The sequence below is a fragment of the Chlorocebus sabaeus genome, chromosome 6, assembly GCF_047675955.1.
Source record: "Chlorocebus sabaeus isolate Y175 chromosome 6, mChlSab1.0.hap1, whole genome shotgun sequence".
In the NCBI taxonomy this organism is placed as follows: domain Eukaryota; kingdom Metazoa; phylum Chordata; class Mammalia; order Primates; family Cercopithecidae; genus Chlorocebus; species Chlorocebus sabaeus.
Window position 1 is genome coordinate 3,357,280 of NC_132909.1, and position 18,293 is coordinate 3,375,572.

The 18,293-nt window shown below is 49.6% G+C and overlaps 1 protein-coding gene across 1 annotated transcript; it reads left to right on the forward strand.

The window, feature by feature from the left end:
* Nucleotides 1–481: 481 nt before the first annotated feature.
* Nucleotides 482–18,063, forward strand: GP6 (glycoprotein VI platelet). The gene is made up of 7 exons (XM_038006343.2): nt 482–564; nt 6,061–6,093; nt 6,206–6,463; nt 10,086–10,370; nt 14,189–14,248; nt 17,261–17,311; nt 17,828–18,063. The coding sequence occupies exons 1-7, from the start codon at nt 531–533 to the stop codon at nt 18,061–18,063; spliced, it is 957 nt and encodes a 318-aa protein (XP_037862271.1). The 5' UTR covers nt 482–530.
* The last annotated feature ends 230 nt before the right edge of the window (nt 18,064–18,293 follow it).

Here is an 18,293-nt window from a genome sequence, read left to right on the forward strand (position 1 = left end):
CTCTACTAAAAATAGTTATGTGGTGGTGCACACCTATAACCCCAGCCATTTGGGAGGCTGAGGCTGCAGAATCACTTGAACCCAGGAGGTGGAGGTTGTAGTGGGCCGAGATGGCGCCACTGCACTCCAGCCTGGGCAAGAAGAGCGAGACTCTTTCTGGAAAAAAAAAAAAAAAAATTATAGCCATCCCAGAAGCTGTGAAGTCGTATCTCACTGTGGTTTTGATGAGTATTTTCCTAGCGACATCAGGGAGTTTATGGGAGCACGGGAACACAGGCCAGGCCCCAGCAGGCGAACGAATGGTGCAACGCCAGGCTGGCCAGAGGAGATAAGCGCGGCTCCTTGGAGCTTGTGTGCAAGTCACTGTCCTGGGGAGCTGGCTACGGCTCGATGAGTCTCAATTAGGAAAGGCCAGGGCTGGCGGAGGAAGGGAGGAGAGCATTCTTCATCCTCATCACATCCTGAGCCCATGCCCAGGCTCCCACCACTTCCCTCCCTGGCCACAGAGCTCAGGACAGGGCTGAGGAACCATGTCTCCATCCCCGACCGCCCTCTTCTGTCTTGGTGAGTCCTGAGGGTCGATCTGGGAAGTGCTGAAAGACAGGCCTGGACTGCCAGACAAAGGATTTTTTAAGAAATTTGCATCGGTGATGAATTTCAGGACAAAAAGGGACCTATGAGAGCCCCTTCATTGGTTGGGTGGGGAAGCGGAGGGCTAGCGAGGTGGTGTATTTTGCCTGAGTTATTCCAGCGTATTCGTGGCTGGGTCAGGAAATGAACAGAGGTATCCTAGCATTGGTCACAACTTTGTTCTACTACACTGCAGTTGCCCCTTTTTAAATAACCGTGGGCCAGGCACGGTGGCTCATGCCTGTAATCTCAACTTTGGGAGGCCAAGGTGGGTGGATCACCTGAGGTCAGGAGTTCAAGACCAGCCTGGCCAACATGGCGAAACCCCGTCTCTACAAAAATTAGCCGGGCATGATGGAGGGTGCCTGTAATCCCAGCTACTCGGGAGGCTGAGGTGGGAGAATTGCTTGAAACTGGGAGGCAGAAGTTGCAATGAGCTGAGGTCAGGCATTGCACTCCAGCCTGGGCAACAGAGAGAGACTCCGTCTCAAAAAACCGCTGAGTGCCGTGGCTCACGCACTTTGGGAGACCGAGGCGGACGGATCACCTGAGGTTGGGAGTTGGAGACCAGCCTGACCAACATGGAGAAACCCCATCTCTACTGAAAATACAAAATTATCTGGGCGTGGTGGCGCACGCCTGTAATCCCAGCTACTCTGGAGGCTGAGGCAGGAGAATCGCTTGAATCCGGGAGGTGGAGGTTGCGGTGAGCCGAGATCACACCATTACACTCAGGCCTGGGCAACAAGAGCAAAACTCCGTCTCAAAAAAACAAACAAACGAACAAAAATTGTGGACTTGATGATATCTGGACTAGGTTATGGATTTAATTTGTCAGTATCCCCTACAGCAGTGGAGTAATAAGAGTCTCCTGACCGATGGGTGGCAGGTCGAATGCATTTCTGCTGCCTGCTCTTCACTTGTGCTGGGCATGTCGAATGCATTATTTCCTGATTTCTTCAGGAGAATCTGACCACTAAAGGGACAGCATCTCCAAAAGGCTAAGCAGGAAGGAGATGGTTGTGTTACTGGAGATGAGAGGGTTAACTGTGAATATAAACAACCTCTCATTCATTATCCATCCACGGATGTATTCTCTAACTTTTTTTTTTTTTTTGAGATGGAGTCTCGCTCTGTTGGTCGCTCAAGCTGGAGTGCAGTGGCACGATCTCAGCTCACTGCAAACTCCGCCTCCCAGGTCCAAGTGATTCTCCTGCTTCAGCCTCTGAAGTAGCTGGGATTACAGGCATCTACCACCAGGTCCGGCTAATTTTTATATTTTTAGTAGAGACAGGGTTTCACCATGTTGGCCAGGCTGGACTTGAACTCCTGACTTCAGGTGATCCACCCGCCTCGGCCTCCCAAAGTGCTGGGGTTACAGGCGTGAGCTACCGCGTCCGGCCTGTTTTAACTTTTATTTATTTAATTTTACTCGAGACAGGGCCTCACTTCTGTCACCCAGGCTGGAGTGCAGTGACATGACCATGGCTCACTGCAGCCTCCACCTCCCAGGCTCAACCAATCCTTCCCCATCAGTCTCCTGAGTAGCTGGAACTAGAGTTGCACACCATCACGCCTGGCTCATTTTTGTAATTGTTGTAGTTATGGGGTCTCGCTATGCTGCCCAGGCTGGTCTCGAACTGTTGGGTTCAAGCCATCCACCCACCTCGGCCTCCCAAAGTGTTGGGGTTACAGGTGTGACCTGTACAGGTTACTGCCTCTGGCTTAATTTTTGCTTCAATTGCTTTTGGGATACAAGTGGTTGTTGGTTACATGGATGAACTATATAGTGGTGAATTCTGGGATTTTAGTGCACCTGACACCTGAGTAGTGTACCTTGTACCTAATGTGTAGTTTTTCATCCCTACCCCCCTTCTGCCCTTCCCTTCTGAGTCTCTGAAGTCCATTACATCACCCTGTATATACGCCTTCGCACACCCACAGCTTAGCTCTCACTTGTGAGAACATACAGATTTTTGTTTTCCACTCCTGTGTTACTTTACTTAGAATAATGCCTTCCAGCTACATCCAAGTTGCTGCAAGACTTTTTTTTTTTTTTGAGACGGAATCTGGCTGTTGCCGAGGCTGGAGTACAGCAGCATGATCTCGGCTCACTGCAACCTCCTCCTCCCGGGTTCAAGCAATTCTCCTGCCTCAGCCTCCCAAGTAGCTGGGACTACAGGCGCCCACCACCACGCCCAGCTAATTTTTGTATTTTTAGTAGAGACGGGGTTTCACCATGTTGAGGAGGATGGTCTTGATCTCTTGACCTCATGATCCACCGGCCTCGGCCTCCCAGAGTGCTGGCATTACAGGTGTGAGCCACTGTGCCTGGCCAAAGGACATTATTTTGTTCCTTTTAATGGCTGAGTAGTATTCCACACTCATTTATTTTTACTTATTTTTTGACATGGAGTCTCACTCTGTCGCCCAGGCTGGAGTGCAGTGGCATGATGTCAGCTCACTGCAACCTCCATCTCCCAGGTTCAAGTGATTCTCCTGCCTCAGCCTCCTGAGTAGCTGGGATTACAGGCTCCTGCCACTACGCCCAGCTTATTTTTGTACTTTTAGTAGAGACAGGGGTTCACCATGTTGGTCAGGCTGGTCTTGAACTCCTGACTTCAGGTGATCCACCCGCCTTGGCTTCCCAAAATGCTGGGATTACAGGCATGAGCCACCGCGCCCGGCCAGTGAGAACTTTAAAATCTACTCTCAGTGATATGCGAGTGTGCAATATGTTGTTATTAACTACAGTCACCACGACGTGCAATAGATCTCCAAGACACACTCCTCCTGTCCAACTGAAACTGTGTCTCCTTTGACCAACATCTCCCCAAACCTTACCCCACCACCCCGGTAACCACCTCTGCTCCTGTAAATTCCCAAGTCCACACTCTCCACCACTAAACGGTGCTGCTAGGGTTTGAACCCACCTCCTGCCAGGTGTAGGACTGTGGATAAGAGATGTGTAAGAGGGGGCTGATAACGGTAGCTAACCCGTACGATTACGGCGACCTGGAGTCCACACACAGGAGGCGCTCAGCACGGCACCTGGAAGGTTCCCAGCCATGGTACAGGGTCGCATGGAAACCTACAAAGAGGCTGAGGTGGGCTGTGATGGGGCAGGAGGAGGGGGACAGAGAAGCGGCCGGAGCTTGGGTTGGGGTGCAGAGGGAGCCTGTGGTTGACAAAGGCTGGTGGCCACTGGGGAGCTGGTGACCAGTTGTCACTCTCTGAGCTCAGAGTCAAGAGACATCTGGGTTCACCCACTTCTTGCTATGTGAGCTACAGAAGGTTGTTCAGCCTCTGCCCAGTTTCCTTGTTTGCAGTGGGAATGACAACTATCCTGCCTGTGTGTGTGTGTGTGTGTGTGTGTAAGAATGAGGGTTACTAGATAAAACACCGGATGCTTGGTTAAATTTGAATTTCAGATAATTAGTACTTTTTTTTTCTCCTCTTCTTATTTTACTGAGACAGGGTCTTGCTCTGTTGCCCAGTCCTGAGTGCAGTGGTGCAATCTCAATTTTTTTTTTTTCTTGAGATGGAGTCTTGCTGTGTCTCCCAGGCTGGAGTGCAATGGCACGATCTCGGCTCACTGCAACCTCCACCTCCTGGGTTCAAGTAATTCTCCTGACTCAGCCTCCCAAGTAGCTGGGATTACAGGCACGTGCCACCATGCCCAGCTAATTTTTTATATTTTTAGTAGAGATGGTGTTTCACCATGTTGACCAGGCTGGTCTCGAACTCCTGACCTTCTGATCTGCCCACCTTGACCTCCCAAAGTGCTGGGATTATAGGCATGAGCCACCGTGCCTGGCCAGTGGTGCAATCTTACCTCACGGCAGCCTTGACCTCCTGGGCTCAAGCAATCCCAGGAGGGGATCACTTATATACATGTGTTTATATACACATATATACATGCATATACACATATGTATACATACATATACCTATATGTGTGCATATACATGTGTACACACATGTGCATATGTATATGCACATATACATGTATGCACAGATGTATGTTTACATATATGCACTATATGTGTATATACATACAGTGATTAGATCAGGGTAAGCAGCACACCCATGTTCTCAAACATGCATCCTTTCTCTGTGTTGGGAACTTTCACCATCCTCCTTAAGGCTACTTGAAACGATATACTATCATATGTATTACATCCTACCATGTAATCACAGAATATTGATTCAACCAAACGTTGCAAATACTGCAAAACCCATGGCCAGTACACGCTGAGATGACCTGACTTACACACTGGGGCTCCATCCTGCTGCATCCCTGGAGCCCAATGCATCCCATTAGTGTGGGGTTTTACTGCATATATTACATATATGACAATATACAATATGCAATAGTATTTACAATACTTGTCTATACAATTGTGTACTATTGGAATGCCCTTGGATATTGTTTCATATTGGGAGACCGAAGGGAGGAAACGAAGGGACAGCAATATCTGAGGTCCCATTCCTCACATCCACTGAGGAAATCAACGGGCAAATGTCTAACACGAAGGAATCCACAGATAGCAGCATGCGTACCTTTTCCTAGAACGATAAAGATATAAAAATGCCAGAAGGAACAACTGAAATAGTAAAAAATGTATGCGGGGCGGAGACAGTGGCGGGAACTGGACAGGGTGGGTCAAGGAATCTCTGCTTGACTTTCAAAAGATCTATTTTTTGAGATGGGGGTCTCACAATGCTGTCCAGGCTGGAGCGCAGTGGGCACCATCTTGGCTCACTGCAGGCTCGACCAGGAATCCTGGGCTCAAGGAATCCTCCCAACCTCAGCCACCCCAAGTAGCTTGGACCACAGGCGCACACCACCATGCCTGCCTATTTTTTTTTTTTTTTTGGTGGAAATGAGGTCTCACTATGTTGGCCAGGCTGGTCTCCAACTCCTGACCTGAGATGATCCGCCCTCCTTGGCCTCCCAAAGCGCTGGGATTACAGTGTGAGCCACCATGCCTGGCCTTAAAATAGTCGTCATTGTGGTAAAATACATAGAAAAGTCTGCTATAGCTGGCATTTGGTACATTCAGTGTCGTGCAACCATCACCTCTATCTAACTCCAAGACATTTCGGCACCCTCGAGGGAACCCCACGCCCGTTAGGCCGCCACGTCTCGCCCTCCTCTCCCACCACCCCCAGCCATGGATCTGTTTTCTTCTCCGTCTTCTACAGATTTACCTATTCTGGAGATTTCATGTAAATGACCTCATAGACGATGTGGCTTTTTCTGACTGGCTTCTCTCACTTAAATTACATGCACATGTATCTTTTGAAGAAATAAATAATTAGGACAGAATAAAGCATATGCGTGCAAATGTCTTATCACCGCGCCCAGCAGGCGGGAATGTCCATAAAAGCGCGTCCTGGCATCTGGTCCCTTTCTTCTTTCCTCAGGGCTGTGTCTGGGGCATGTGCCAGCGCAGAGAGGTGAGTCCTTCCCCCAGGCCCCTTCCCTCCTGCGGGATCCGCCAGCGTGCCAGGGCAGCGGGGCCCAGGCGGCGTCTGCGGGGAGGCTGACCCAGCCCTGCTCCTCTTCCAGGACCGCTGCCTAAGCCCTCCCTCCAGGCTCTGCCCAGCTCCCTGGTGCCCCTGGAGAAGCCAGTGACCCTCCGGTGCCAGGGGCCTCCGGGCGTGGACCTGTACCGCCTGGAGAAGCTGAGTTCCAGCAGATACCAGGACCAGGCGGTCCTCTTCATCCCGGCCATGAAGAGAAGTCTGGCCGGACGCTACCGCTGCTCCTACCAGAACGGAAGCCTCTGGTCCCTGCCCAGCGACCAGCTGGAGCTCGTTGCCACCGGTAAAGGAAGGGGGATTGGAGCCTGGGACTGCCTGGTCCTCCGTTCAGGGCACAAATATGGGGGACATTGAGAGCAGGGATTAGGGCCGGAATTAGGACGAGGCAAACCAGGCACTGGCCTAGCGGGTGGTGGTGCCACAACATTTATGGATCAATGTGAATAATATTTTATATATTTTTTGGACACAGGGCCTTGCTGCGTCACCCACGCTGGAGTGCGGTGGTGCGATCTTGGCTCACTGCAGCCTCCACCTTATCCTAAGTTCAAGTGATTCTCCTGCCTCAGCCCTCCAAGTAGCTGGGACTACAGGTGTGCACCACCATGCCCAGCTCATTTTTAATTTTTTTTGTGGAGATGGGGTCTCTTGACAGTTTTCACAAAAGGCATTAAAATAAAAGAGAGAGAGAGGGTCTCGCTATGTTGCTTAGGCTCTCAAACTCCTGGGCTCAAGCAATCCTCCCACTTTGGCCTCCCAAAGTGTTGGGATTACAGGCCTGAGCCACTGCATCTGGGTGTGAATAACATTTTAATGCAATTTTAAAAAAAATCAAAATAAATGGCAAACCATCCACGATGAAAAAAAAATCAGAATTTCAAATAAAGGCAGAATCAGGCAGTGCCTGTGCCAAGTCATACCAGAGCCTGTGCTAAAACGAAAAACAGGCACCCCTTTATCTGTGTTTTAATGCACTTAAAAAAATTAGAGATGGGCTCTTGCTATGTGGCCCAGGCTGGAGTGCAGTGGCTGTTCACAGGAGCAATCATAGCTCACGGCAGCCTGGAACTCCTTGCCTTAACCAATCCTCCTGCCTCAGCCTCATGAGTAGCAGGGACTACAGTCACAGGCCACCATGCTTGGCTCAGGATTCTTTTTAATTAAAAACTTGGTTTTGGAATCATTTTTAGACTGACAGAAAAGTTGCAAAGATAATATTAATGAAAATGTTTCACCCAGGATCCCCTCATGTTAACATCTTACATTTGTTACAACTAAAAAATAAACATAGCACTGGTCCCAGTGGCTCACACCTGTAATCCCAGCACTTTGGGAGGCTGAGGCAGGAGGACCACTTGAGCCAGGGAGGCTGAGGCTGCAGGGAGCTGTGATCATGCCTCTGCACTTCAGCTGGGGTGACAGAGTGAGACCCTGTATCAACAAACAAACAAACAAACAAAAAACTAACCATAGGCCAGACGCGGTGGCTCACACCTGTAATCCCAGCATTTTGGGAGGCCGAGGCGGGCAGATCACAAGGTCAAGAGATCGAGACCATCCTGGCTAACACAATGAAACCCCGTCTCTACTAAAAATACAAAAAAATTAGCTGGACGTGGTGGCGGGCACCTGTAGTCCCAGCTACTCAGGAGGCTGAGGCAGGAGAATGGCGTGAACCCGGGAGGTGGAGCTTGCGGTGAGCCGAGATAGCACCACTGCACTACAGCCTGGGTGACAGAGCGAGACTCTGTCTCAAAAAAAAAAAAAAAAAAAAAAAAAAAAAAATCATAATAAATCTTTCTTTCAGGGGAATAAGTAAAGTATTCAAATAGAATAATGTGAGTTTTAATGACCTACTCTTCAAATTTTCAAACATTTTTTCAAATATGTTAATTGTTTGGGAATAATTACATTTTACATCCCAGGAGAGTGCCTCACTCATGCCACCCTAATTCCTGGCCCGCTGCACTGTGGTCTCTTCTGCGTTGTAAACTCTGCCTACCTCCCCTCTTTCCTCCCTCACTCCTCTCTGCTGCTAGGATGGACCAGCCTGGCCGCTTCATTACTTCTTTTGGAGTCAGACTCAAATGCCATCTTCTTATTAAGTATTTACCCCATCACCCTAGTCAAAATGGCCCTCCTCACTATCTTGTATGTCAAGTATACCTTTATTTACCTTGGTGATGGTTGTCTATTTTTAATTCCTGATGGGATTTTTTTTGTTGTTGTTAGAATACAGGGCTGGGAGCGGGTGGCTCATGCCTGTAATCCCAGCACTTTGGGAGGCCAAGGTGGGTGGATCACCTGAGGTCAGAGGTTCAAGACCAGACTGGCCAACATGGTGAAACTCTACAAAATACAAAAATTAGCCCGGCATGATGGCGAGTGCCTGTAATCCCAGCTACTCTCTAGGCTGAGGCAGAAGAATTGCTTCAACCTGGGAGGCGGAGATTGCAGTGAGCCGAGATCATGCCATTGCACCCCAGCCTGGGCGACAGAGCGAAACAAAACAAAATAGAACCAAACAAAAAAAGAATACAGACAGACACATAATAGTTGCTTAAGAGAAAATTAAGAGACAATTTGCTGAGTGAATGTTACAATTATCAGGCAGCTTATATCCTTCCTTCCTTCCACCCTCTCTTCCTCCCTCTCTCCCTTCCTTCCTCTTTTTTTTTCTTCTTACTGAGTGAATGCCATAATTATCAGGCAGTTTATATTTTTCTCTTCCTTACTTCCTTTCGTTTTCTCTCTTGGTCTTTTTTTGAGACAAGGTCTCACTCTGTCACCCAGGCTGGAGTATAGTGATCATGGCTCACTGCAGCCTCGACTTCCTAGGCTCAAGCAATCCTCCCACATTGGCCTCCCAAAGTGCTGGGATGACTGGTGTGAGCCGCTGCACCCGGCCTCAACCTTTGTCTTACTGACTCCTGGGTGCAGGCATGCATCACCACACTGGACTATGACAATACCCTCATGTCAGAGTAGTGTAGGTTTGTGTTGAGGAGTGGAGACCCTAGAATCAAACTCCGTGAGTGCAAATTTCAGCTCTGCCCCTTATGATCTTGGACAAGTTATTTATTTATTTTTAAATTAAAAATTTTCCAGGTTTGTTGAGTTATAATTGAAAAACAAAAATGGAACATATCCAAGACGTACATGTTTTGATGTACGTATCCACTGTGAGATAGTTACCACGAGCAAGCTAATTAACATACATTACCTCGCACAGTTAACTTTTCTTTTGCGTGTGAGAACACTTATGATCTACCCTCTTAGCAAATTTCAAGTACGCACTGCTGTCTTGTTACCTAGGGTTGGACAAATTCTTTAACGCCATGTGCCTTAGTTTCATTTATAAAATAGGGACGTTAAGAGTGAGGACTCCACAGGTCTCTGAGGATTCACTGAACTGATGTACGGCATGAGTTCGGAAGGCACCCGGAGCTGGCACCGTCAGCCACGTTTCCAACGTAACGATTGTATGTGGCAATGCAAGCTTACGGCATGGTATAAGCTCAAGCTGTTTACTTACTCCCATCTCATTTCAAGCGCTCGCTAGGCAACAGGCACTCTGCTAAATGCTTACGGTGTACTGTCTCGTTCGATCATCCCCATTTTAGCAGAACAAGGCACTGAGGCTCAGACACAGAGGGAGATTTGTCTCCGGGGCCACTTAAAGGCAGAACCGGGATTCGCACCCAGGCACTAGAATGTGGGCACACAGCCTCGCTTCCTCAACCGCTCGGTGCTTGACCTCTCTGTGAGCTTGGCTGGGGGAGTGCGCTGTCTGGGACGGATACAGCCAGAAAGCTCCCCAGCTCTCAGGCAGGTGTGGGCACCTCCCCAGTCTCAGCTGAGACGCTGGCTGCTGCCTTTAACATCAGACTTTCCTTTTCTCCCAGGAGTTTTTGCCAAGCCCTCGCTCTCAGCCCAGCCCGGCCCGGCGGTGTCCTCAGGAGGGGACGTGACCCTACAGTGTCAGACCCGGTATGGCTTTGACCAATTTGCTCTGTACAAGGAAGGGGACCCTGCGCCCTACAAGAATCCCGAGAGATGGTACCGGGCTAGTTTCCCCATCATCACGGTGACCGCTGCCCACAGCGGAACCTACCGGTGCTACAGCTTCTCCAGCAGGGACCCATACCTGTGGTCGGCTCCCAGCGACCCCCTGGAGCTCATGGTCACAGGTAGGGGTGGTGCAGACCAAACCTGTCTTCCTCAGCCTTTGTAGGTCCTGAGGGCCATTCGGAGTGGGGGGCCATAGGTGGGGAGGAAGTGGGAGGGCAGGAAGCCCTGGGTTGCAGGCATCTGGGAGGATGGAGGTTTCTTTTCTTTTCTTTTTTGATGAAGTCTTACTCTGTCACCCAGGCTGGAGTGCAGTGGGGCGATCTCAGCTCACTGCAACCTCCGTCTCCCAGGTTCAAGCGATTCTCCTGCCTCAGCCTCCCGAGTAGCTGGGATTACAGGTGCCTGCCACCATGCCCGGCTAATTTTTGTATTTTTAGTAGAGACGGGGTTTCACCGTGGGTCAGGCTGATCTCGAACTTCTGACCTCATGATCTGCCTGCCTCAGCCTCCCAAAGTGCTGGGATTACAGGCGTGAACCACCATGCCAGACTTGGCTACCATTCTTAAAGGGAGTTTCTTTCAAAAGAGAGCAGCATACCTCATATATATGTGGTTATATACATGTGGTTATATACATACCACATGTATATAACAATGTGGTTATATACATGCAATGGAATATTACGCAACCTTAAAAAAGAAGGAAATTCTGACACCTACTACAACATGGATTTACCTTGAGGACATTATGCTAAGTAAAATAAATCAGTCACAAAAGGACAACTACTGTATGATTCTACTCAAAGGAGGTATCTAATGTCAAAATTGTAGAAACACAAAATTGTTGTTAAGGGCCAGAAAGAGGGGAGAGCAGGAATTAGTGTTTAATGGGCATAGAGTTTCAGTTTTGCAAAAAAAATAACTTCATATTGTACCACAATGTGAACATACCCAATGCCACTGGTCAGTGCACTTAACAACGTCATATTAAATCAAACAAAATACATCATTTAGTTTTTTGGTAGAAAAAGTCTGTTTTGCCCCCAGGGTCACAGTGAGGAGTAGGACACAGGAATCCAGAAGAAATAGAACTCAGGTTCAAAAAGGAGGGACAGGAGTTACATGCATTTCCTTGTTAAGTATCCCAGAATGTGCCAGGTGTGCTTTACAAATGCTGCCTTTTTTTTTTTTTCTTTTTTTTGAGAGTCTTGCTCTGTCACCCAGACTGGAGTGTAGTGGTGTGATCTCGGCTCACTGCAACCTGCACCTCCTGGGTTTAAGCGATTCTGCTGCCTCAGCCTCCACCTCCCGGGTTTAAGCGAATCCCCCGCCTCAGCCTCCCGAGTAGCTGGGATTACAGGCACCTGCCATCATGCTCAGCTAATTTTTGTATTTTTGTAGATATGGGGTTTCACCATGTTGGACAGGCTGGTCTTGAACTCTTGGCCTCAGGTGATCTGCCCGCCTCGGCAAAGTGCTGGGATTACAGGTGTGAGCCACCACGCCTGGCTAAGCCTTTTTTTTTTTCTTCTTTTTTTTTTTTTTGAGATGGAGTCTTATTGCATCGCCCAGGCTGGAGTGCAGTGGTGTGATCTCGGCTCACTGCAACCTCTGCCTCCCAGGTTCAAGCGATTCTCCTGCCTCAGCCTCCCAAGTAGCTGGGACTACAGGTGCATGCCACAATGCCTGGCTAATTTTTGTATTTTCGATAGAGACGGGTTTCACCACCTTGGCCAGGCTGGTCTTGAACTCCTGACCTCAGGTGATCTGCCCACCTCGGCCTCCCAGAGTGCTGGGATTACAGGTGAGAGCCACTGCACCCCGTCAGAAATACCATTTGACCCAGCAATCCCATTACTGGTTATATATCCAAAGGCATATAAATCATTGTATTATAAAGATAACACGCACACATATGTTCATTGCAGCACTATTCACAATAGCAAAGACATGGAATCTACCCAAATGCCCATCAATGACAGGCTGCATAAAGAAAATATAGTACATACACAGCATGGAATACTATGCAGCCCTAAAAAGGAATGAGGTCATGTCCTTTGCAGGGACATGAATGGAGCTGGAAGCCATTATCCTCAGCAAACTAACGCAAGAACAGAAAAGCAAACACCACACTTTCTCACTTGTAAGTGGGAGCTGAACAATGAGAACACGTGGACATAGGGAGGGGAACAACACACACTGGGGCCTGTAGGGGGAGTCAGGGGAGGGAGAGGATCAGGAAAAAGAGCTAACGCGTGTGGGGTTTAATACCTAGGTGATGGTTGATGGGTGCAGCAAACCACACGTTTACCTGTGTAACAAACCTGCACCTCCCGCACATGGATCCTGGAACTTAAAATACATTTTAATTTAAAAAAAAAAGAAACAAGGCTTATTAATGCATCTCACAGGAAGTAACAAAGACCAAATAATACCCACACTCTCATTATGCCACAGAGAGCTGAGCATAAACTAGGGGTCCACCGTAAACAGACTCCCAGGATGGTACCCACCACCACAAGAGCTTCATATTTATCAGCCGAGGCAGTTCAGGAAACATTTTGGTGGCCACGGGAGGTCCCTGGTTAAGAAAATGGCCTAAGTAGAAAGGTGGAGATCCCATGTTCTGAGGCTAACACAAGCTCATTCTTTTTTTTTTTTTTTTTGAGACAAAGTCTCACTCTGTCGCCCAGGCTGGAGTGCAGTGGTGCGATCTTGGCTCACTGCAACCTGCGCCTCTTGGGTTCACGCCATTCTCCTGCCTCAGCCTCCCAAGTAGCTGGGACTACAGGCACCTGCCACCACGCCCGGCTAATTTTTTGTATTTTTAATAGAGATGGGGTTTCACCGTGTTAGCCAGGATGGTCTTGATCTCCTGACCCTGTGATCTGCCCACCGCGGCCTCCCAAAGTGCTGGGATTACAGGCGTGAGCCACCGCGCCCGGCCGACACAAGCTCATTATTCTTCTGAGGCTAACACCAGCTCATTCTTCCCAACATGAGTTCATGAAAATGCGGATCCACTTATTCTTCTTCAAACTGAGACATAATCCACATACCACAAAATGTACCATGCCAACTAGGATGGCTGTGATTATTAAAATAAAACAAACGGACAGGAAGTATTGGTGAGGATTTGGAAGAACCTCCCTGTATTGCTGGTGGGAATATAAAATGGTGCAGCTGCCTTGAAAAACAGTCTGTGGCCAGGCGCAGCCTGTAATCCCAGCACTTTGAGAGGCTGAGGAGGGTGGATAACAAGGTCAGGAGATCAAGACCATCCTGGCCGACATGGTGAAACCCAATCTCTACTAAAGTACAAAAAAAATTGGCCGGGCGAGGTGGTGGGCGCCTGTAGTCCCAGCTACTCGGGAGGCTGAGGCAGGAGAATGGCGTGAACCCGGGAGGCGGAGCTTGCAGTGAGCTGAGATCGCGCCACTGCACTCCAGCCTGGGCGACAGAGTGAGACTCCATCTCAAAAAAAAAAAAAAAAAAAAGAAGAGAAAAAAAAAAAAAAAAGAAAAGAAAAGAAAGAAAAACAGTCTGGTAGTTTTTCAAAAAGTAAAAAGTAAAACACAGAGTTACTCTATGACCCAGTGATTCCACCACCCTGGGTGTGTACCCAAGAGAACAGAAAACTTATGATCACACAAAAACTTGTATGTGAACGTTCACAGCAGCAATATTCATAACAGCAAAACGTGGGAAAAACCCAAGTGCCCATCAACTGATGAACGGATCTGCTTCTTACCAAGCCGGCGATGGAAGATAAGTCTCACGCCTTTCGAATCTGTCTGTATTCAGCGTCTGTGCTGTGTGTGTCAGAGAAAGGGGTTACAGGGAGCCTAGACATCTCAGAAGAGGAATAGAGGTACCTAGAGGATCTAGGGAACCACGGGGAAGATCTCACATTGTTTTGCTTTCTTATAATTCTTAGAATTCTCAGAAGCCACCACTGAACTGACCGTCTCCCTCACAAACAAAGTCTTCACAACCGGTGAGTCACCAGGCATTTCACGCTCAGCAGGAAGGAGTGTGAGGACGGAGCTCTCTCTTCCACTATCTAAGCCTATCAGCTTTTTTTTTTTTTTTTTTTTTTTTTTGAGGCGGAGTCTTGCTCTGTTGCCCAGGCTGGAGTGCAGTGGCACTATCTCAGCTCACTGCAAGCTCCGCCTCCTGGGTTCACGCCATTCTCCTGCCTCAGCCTCCCGAGTAGCTGGGACTACAGGCGCCCGCCACCTCGCCTGGCTAATTTTTTTGTATTTTTAGTAGAGATGGGGTTTCACCGTGTTAGCCAGGATGGTCTCGATCTCCTGACCTCGTAATCCACTTGCCTCGGCCTCCCAAAGTGCTGGGATTACAGGCTTGAGCCACCGCGCCCGGCCGCCTATCAGCTTTTAATCGCTTCACGGAACTGTCTGTCTCATCCCAAGAAAGTCCTCGGTGTGAGGACGGAGCATGGGCGCAGAGGGGAGCTCTGGGGTTCAGGAGGAGGAGCATTTTGGGTAACGGGGCCATTTCAAAGACGGCGGGGTCAAGGCTGTGGCGGGAACGCCGCCAGCTATCCCTACGCACTGCTCCCAGGGTAAAGTCCTAGGCCTTTGGACTGGGCTGTGATCCGAGTATTTAATCTTCCTCCCCACTGTGTCCAGGTAGAACCCGTGCTCGGACGCAGACTGTAGGTAGAACCCGTGCTCGGACGCAGACTGTAGGTAGAACCCGTGCTCGGACGCACAGACTGTAGGTAGAACCCGTGCTCGGACGCAGACTGTAGGCGCCTGGACCTAGTACACCTTCTAACCACTCCAGGCCTCTGCAGATACGCTTTCCTCAGTCTCTTTCCCCTTGCCTCTCCTGGAAAATCCCCATTTCCTTCCAGACTAAACACCTTCACGGATTCCCTGATAATAGGTTAGGCATCTCCATTGGGCCCACGGGACTCTTGCTTTCACGAGGCACCTGATCCCAGAGAGTACTATTTTTATTTTTTTGAGGTGGAGTCTTGCTCTGTCACCCAGGCTGTAGTGCAGTGGCGAGATCTCGGCTCGCTGTAACCTCTGCTGCCCGGGTTCAAGCGATTCTCCTGCCTCAGACTCCAAGTAGCTGAGATTACAGGTGCGCGCCACCACGCCTGGCTAATTTTTGTATTTTTAGTAGAGACGGGGTTTCAGCATCTTGGCCAGGCTGGTCTTGAACTCCTGACCTTGGGATCCACCCATCTCGGCCTCCCAAAGTGCTGGGATTACAGGCGTGAGCCACTGCGTCCGGCATATCCCAGAGGGTTCTAACCCTGTGATGGTGTCCTTCCCTATCTTTAGTTCAGAACCTCCCAATCACCCTCAGGATGCAGTTCTAATTTGTCAGCTTGCTATTGCATGAGCTTAGATATCCAGCCACTGTTGATCCCTCCAATCTTGTCTGCATACCTTCCATTCATTCCCACGCTGTTCTCAGCCCCACACAGTCACTTGAATCTCTTCTGGAGGCTTCCTAACCTCTCCTGACTCTGCATCCAATCTACTTGCTCTGCCTTTTCTTCCATTTCCCCATGGCGTCAATTCCTCACGAAAGCCTTGGCCGTCCAGGCTGGATTGGTGGCTTCCTCTGCTCTCGCTCAGTGTCTTGTGGGCTGTCTATTACAGCAATGTTCACAGTATATTAAAATTATCGCTTTGCTGTCGTCCCCGCACTTTGGGAGGCCAAGGCGGGTAGATCACCTGAGGTCAGGGGACCAGTCTGGCCAACATGGTGAAACCCTGTCTCTACTGAAAATACAAAAATTAGCCGGGTGTGGTGGCGGGCAACTGTAATTCCAGCTACTTGCAAGGCTGAGGCAGGAGAATCGCTTGAACCCAGGAGTTGGAGGTTGCAGTGAGCTGAGATCACTCCAGCCTGGGCAACAGAGTGAGACTCCATATTTAAAAAAAAAAAAAAATTGCTTTACTTCTGTCTCCTCCAATGGTCTGGGAACCGCAGATGGACAATGTCTTATGTTTTTGTTGTTTTGAGACGGAGTCTCACTCTGCTCACTCTAGGATCTGTGACTTCGGCTCACTCTGCGATCTCGGCTCACTGCAACCTCCGACTCCTGAGTAGCTGGGACTACAGGCGTGCGCCACCATGCCCAGCTAATTTTCGTATTTTTAGTAGAGACGGGGTTTCACCTTGTTGGCCAAGATGGTCTCCATTTCTTGACCTCAGGTGATCCGCCTGCCTCGGCCTCCCAAAGTGCTGGGATTACAGGCGTTCAGCCAGTGCCATGCCTGGCCTGACAATGTCTTATTAATATGTGGGTTCCCATGGCCCAGCACATGGCTGATTACCCGGCAAGTCTCAGGGGAAACTCGAGAAATAAGAGAACTGGCACGTATGAGGTGCTTGTATGTCAAGCACCGTGCTTTATATTACTACCGTTATTATTATCTTGACTTTCACATCAACCTAAGGGATCTCGTTAATTTTACTGGACATGTGGGGAAACCAGTTCACAGATGCTGAGTCACTTGCCAGATAGCTCACATCTAACAGGTGATAGAGTTGGGGTTCAAATCTGGAGGACAGCCTGACTCTATAGTTCATTTTTTTTTTTTTTTTTTTTTTCTTGGACAGGGTCTTGCTCTGTTTCCCAGGCTAGAGTGCAGTGGTGCAATCCTGGCTCACTGCAGCCTCAACCTCCCAGGGCTCAGGTGATCTTCCTGCCTCAGCCCCCACTGAATAGCCAGGATTACTGGCAAGTGCCACCACGCCTGGCTAATTTTTGTATTTTTTGTAGAGATAGGGTTTTTTCCATGTTGCTCAGGTGGGTCTTCAACGCCTGGACTCAAGCCAGCCTCCCACCTCAGCCTCCCAAAGTGTTGGGATTACAGGCATGAGGCACCATGCCCGGCCCATGCTCTTCTTAAATGCTGTGGAATTCGACCTCCCCATGTGTGTGTGTTCGGAGTAGGCACAGTGACAGGGGGAGGGAATATGGTTTCATTTCACACTTAGCCTTTTTTTTGGTTCCCAGAGACTTCTAGGAGTATCACCGCTAGTCCAAAGGAGCCAGGCTCTCCAGCTGGTGAGTAAGTTGTCCTCTCCAGACCCCCTTCTTTCTCACCCATCTCCACCCAAAGCCAAGTCCTTTGTCTACACAGGGGCTGCAGCTCTCAGCTCTTGGGTTCCAGTGTGTAGAGTGAAGGCAGAAGATCAGCGTATGGGGTTCAGAATTGCACATTAAAATCAGGAGGGAAGGTTGAGATTTTAAAAAGGGTCAGAGAAAGAGATTCCATCTCTTCCCCACCCTTATAACTGTCTTCCCTTTTGCAATACATCAGATAAGGAGGCAGCATCGGTGTCTGGGGTGGAGTTAGTTGTCTCAGAGCCTTGTGAGAGCACACGAGGGAGAGACGCTACTTAGAGAATTGGGGTCATCTGGCCCTGACACCTACTCGGGAGGGGAGGAACCCTCCAGGAAAGAGAATGGCATCCCAGCTAGTAGAGGACAACAGGATCTCTGAGAAGCCCAGGATGTGGCTCGGAGAGGGTCCTGGAGGTGGGCTTTTTCACCCGCTCCTGCCTGTCCTCATTCCTCCAGGTCCCGCCCGCCAGCACTACACCATGGGCAACCTGGTCCGGATATGCCTCGGGGCTGCGATCCTAATACTCCTGGCAGGGTTTCTGGCAGAGGACTGGCACAGCCGGAGGAAGCGCCTGCGGCACAGGGTCAGGGCTGTGCAGAGGCCGCTCCCGCCCCTCCCGCCGACCCGGAAATCACACGGGGATCAGGATGGAGGCCGACCGGATGTTCACAGCCGCGGGTTACGTTCATGACCACCGAACCCCAGGCATGGTCGTATCCAAGGGACGGATCATGGCATGGGAGGCGACTCAAAGACTGTGGCGTGTGTGGAGCATGGGAGCAGGAGGGCAGAGGCTACGGCTGTGGAAAGGAGGCCATGCTGCCTCCTCCTGGTGTTCCATCAAGGAGCCGTTCAGCCAGTGTCTGTCTGTCTGGCTCTCTGTCTGAGGGCACCTCCATTTGGGATGGAAGGAATCTGTGG

Bases quoted from the DNA above. Each gene is read 5' to 3' on its own strand.
- GP6 (XM_038006343.2), top strand. From the start codon at position 531: ATGTCTCCATCCCCGACCGCCCTCTTCTGTCTTG. The intron at 10,371-14,188 runs GTAGGGGTGGTG...TATAATTCTTAG, and splicing joins CCTGGAGCTCATGGTCACAG to AATTCTCAGAAGCCACCACT. The intron at 14,249-17,260 runs GTGAGTCACCAG...TTTGGTTCCCAG, and splicing joins AAACAAAGTCTTCACAACCG to AGACTTCTAGGAGTATCACC.